The sequence below is a fragment of the Triticum urartu genome, chromosome 5 (genome assembly GCF_003073215.2).
Source record: "Triticum urartu cultivar G1812 chromosome 5, Tu2.1, whole genome shotgun sequence".
Lineage (NCBI taxonomy): Eukaryota > Viridiplantae > Streptophyta > Magnoliopsida > Poales > Poaceae > Triticum > Triticum urartu.
Genome location: NC_053026.1, coordinates 446,665,753 through 446,669,421, shown reverse-complemented (window position 1 = coordinate 446,669,421; position 3,669 = coordinate 446,665,753). Strand labels below are relative to the sequence as shown.

Genomic DNA, 3,669 nt, shown 5'->3' with positions numbered 1-3,669 from the left:
TTTAATCAAGTTTTATCTTGTCTTCGAGTATGAGTATACCGTAGTATCATATATCACCAAAACTGGGTGTACCAAACCCCTATGTATAGTTTTTTTTGCGAAAAACACGCCAGATCTATTAATAAGGATAAGTGGTGATAGACAACACCCCACAAAGGTTGAAAACTACACCCGGATCCCTAACGAGCCAACCCGAGACGTCCACCTACGCGTACTGCAAACGTGTCACAGCCGCACCCACGCGGAGCTGGTGTGATCTTGTTATCCACGGATGGGATCTTTGCGGCTGGGAAGTCGACAACTTTGGTCCATAGAAACTAGCACGCCAAAGAAGCATCCGATCAGGGCACCGCCGGTTTGAAAGCATCGCCTCTCTCACCGGCGATTTGGAGAGAGGAAAATTTGGCATGAACCTGACCACCGACGAACATCCGCAGACTCAGCACCGCCGGCGCAATGCTCCTTTAAAAGCCCCAAGGCTCCACAGCAACACTGGAGCGCACATCGCCCGGTAGTGAAGCCATAGCAAAAAGCGAATCACAAGGCGGCGGCCACCGCCACGCCTTTCTCACTTAGGAAACCTGCTTCCAGATTCGTCGACGACTGCCGCGCAGCAAGCCGCAAGGAAGAAGTCCGGAGCACCTTTATTCAACGGTGCCGCCATAGCTGTCCAAACCGAAACAACATGCGATCGAAAAACTAGCCCTAACCTATCTACACGCCATGAATGAGAAAAGAAGGTCCCCCCACCCTCCAGTCGTCGGAGGGTGGAGAGACCTGTCGACTCGCCGAGAGAGAGCGGTGGCACATGAGTCGCCTCCCTTTCTCCCGTGCGGGAGCAAACAGATAGAAGGGGAAAACAAGATCCATGCTAATATTCCGTGCTTGGTAGATAAGTATTTAGGAATTGCTAAATCTCACGACTGAGACTTAAGGAAGTCTTAGTCGACGCGATATTCGTGAGATTTTACGTGAAGATCCGTGCATATTTTTTCTTCTGTTTATATGTTGCGTCACTTGAGACGACTGAGATCTAAGCCACATCCTAAGTATTTCTCTTCCGTCCCAAAGCTTTCATCTGGACACATGAAACAACTGAATCTGAAAGTTTTAAACAGTTCACGCTCTCAGCGTCTTCTGCATTTTCTATCCGATCACTGGAAAAACATACACATACACCTATTTGCATAGGACCTGCACCTCTTACTTGAAACGATAACACAACATAATTAATCAAAACTATTCAAGAATGCTAATGGATCTACACATCCAAGCTCGAAGTACGATTGTTAAGTGACCACATCTTTTCTTTTTGTGTGCTCCTCCAGTCTTCCCCAAGTTCATCCTCATGCATGTTTAGCACGGCACTTGTCGACGTTGTCGTGCACCAGTGCATGCATGCATTGCCCTCCAGAGTTCGAGCGCCAGCGTGAGCCGGCCTAGGGTGCGCGGCGCCTCGTCGTGCGGCCGTCTTAGAGAGCACCCACGACGCACACGACGGCGGTCAAGAACGCAACGACGGGCCCGAGGCCGCTGGACTTGACGACGCTCGCTCCGCCAGCGTGGTCGGCCGCCTCGGAGTCGGGACCAGGAGCCTCCGCCGCGGGCCCCTCCCCCTCGGCGGCGGCGGGGGTGTCTTCGGTCGCCGTCGAGCTTTCGTCCGCCGAACTGGTGACCTTGGCCACGGGGGCCTCGCTGGCAATGGGCGTGTCGGGCGGGAAGGCGGCTTCTTCGCTGGACCCCTTGGCGTCGGGGGCGCCCGCTGGACCGGAGACGCCGCCTATTTCCATGGTGAAAGCTTTGTGCCCCGGAGATTCCGCGGCGGGGCCCATGCCCATGGCAGACCTCGGAGCGCCGGAGGCAGGACCCATGGCGGACCTCGGAGCGCCGGAGGCAGGGCCCATGGCGGACCTCGGAGCGCGGGAGGCAGGGCCCATGGCGGACCTCGGAGCGCGGGAGGCAGGGCCCATGGCGGACCTCGGAGCGCCGGAGGCAGGGCCCATGGCGGACCTCGGAGCTCCGGAGGCAGGGCCCATGGCGGACCTTGGAGCGCCGGAGGCAGGGCCCATGGCGGACCTCGGAGCGCCGGAGGCAGGGCCCATGGCGGACCTCGGAGCGCCGGAGGCAGGGCTCATGGCGGACCTCAGAGCGCCGGAGGCAGGGCCCATGGCGGACTTCGGAGCGCCGGAGGCAGGGCCCATGGCTGCTGAGCCATGCCCCGGGGAGCTGGCGGCAGGGCCCATGGCCGCCGAGCCATGCTCCGGGGCGCCAGCGGCAGGGCTCCTGGCATGCGCGCCGTGTTCAGGGGCGCTAGCGGCAGGGGCCATGGTCGGCGGGCCATGCCGCCGGCCGCCTGCGGCAGCTGGGGCCATGGCGGGCGCGCCTCCCCCCGGGGCACCGGCGACAGCGGAGGCCTTACCCTTGCCGTGTCCGCCCAGAGTGCTCCTGAGCATCCCAAGGGTCCCGGACACGCCAGCCTCGAGGGTGTTCACCACCCGGACCGCCGCGCCGTGCGCCTTCGCCAGCGCGGCGGCCGGCAACGACGTGGCCTTAGACTTCTCCGGAAAGGCAGCCGGCGGGGCCGCCGCGCGTACGGGGCAGGCCGCCACCGCGAGCACGGCGGCAACGATGAGGATACATCCGGCGGGGGCGGGAGCGCGGGCCATGTCGCGTTGCTGCGCTCTTGCTCGTTGGCATGCAGGGTAGGTGTGTAGGTAGCGCCACCGCGGCGAACTTTTGACGTAGGAAGGCCGAGACGGTGATGCGGTTATACAGGCAGGCGGAGGCGGTGGCTATCTTTGGCGTCGAGATCTTAATTTGACAGCGGTGGCGCGCGACATGCGGGCGCGTGCATGGACGCTTAGTTTTGTCATCCGCGCCGGAGTGGAGGAAGATGGTGCGCGTGCGATCGATTGCAACGGCGCGTGGAGTGTGCACGTACCAAAAAATTACTAAATGCATGGACTGTTCGAGACTTCGAGTAGGCCTTCTTTTTTTTGAGTCAAAATACTTTTTTTTTGAATCAGTTTCACTCTATTATTCAACCCATGCTAGGGATTTCATCTGATATTACTTGCAGAATACATTCGGGGTGCTCATTCAGCCAAACCTTGTGTAACTCAAACGCAAATGGCACGCTCATTGCATCGAAGGAAAGCGAAAGGAGTAATGCTCAAGTTAGACATAACTAAAGCCTTTGACTCCCTGATATGGACATTCTTGTTCGAAGTGTTGAGAGCTAAAGGATTCTCAGAGCGTTGGATATCTTGGATAGCAACACTTCTTACCACTGCCAGCTCAAGAGTGCTTGTAAATGGATGTGCAGGAGACAAGTTCATGCACGCTAAAGGTCTGAGGCAAGGGGACTCGATCTCCCCTTTGCTTTTCGTAATTGCCATGGACGTTCTCACGGCTATCGTTGTGAAGGCGCACGAGGATCATGTACTGAGTACCATCAATGGGTGCAGCCCGATGCAGCGTCTGTCCTTATACGCGGATGATGTGGTGCTCTTCATCAAACCAACTTGGCCAGATCTTCTGTTTGTTAAGGAAACCCTCACCATCTTCGGAGTGGCATATGGTCTTAAAGTGAACTTTGCCAAATCTGCGGCAATTATGATCCGAGCAGAGACCGAGGACGAGGAGCTTGTAAAGCCGGCTCTACCATGG

At 57.7% G+C, this 3,669-nt stretch overlaps 1 protein-coding gene across 1 annotated transcript; it reads right to left on the bottom strand.

Annotated features, from left to right (window-relative positions):
* Positions 1-1,108: 1,108 nt before the first annotated feature.
* LOC125509654 (translation initiation factor IF-2-like) lies at positions 1,109-3,082 on the bottom strand. The gene is made up of 2 exons (XM_048674670.1): positions 1,879-3,082; positions 1,109-1,845 (listed from the first exon to the last, which is right to left on the bottom strand). The coding sequence occupies exons 1-2, from the start codon at positions 2,664-2,666 to the stop codon at positions 1,473-1,475; spliced, it is 1,161 nt and encodes a 386-aa protein (XP_048530627.1). The 5' UTR covers positions 2,667-3,082; the 3' UTR covers positions 1,109-1,472.
* Between the last annotated feature and the right edge of the window lie 587 nt (positions 3,083-3,669).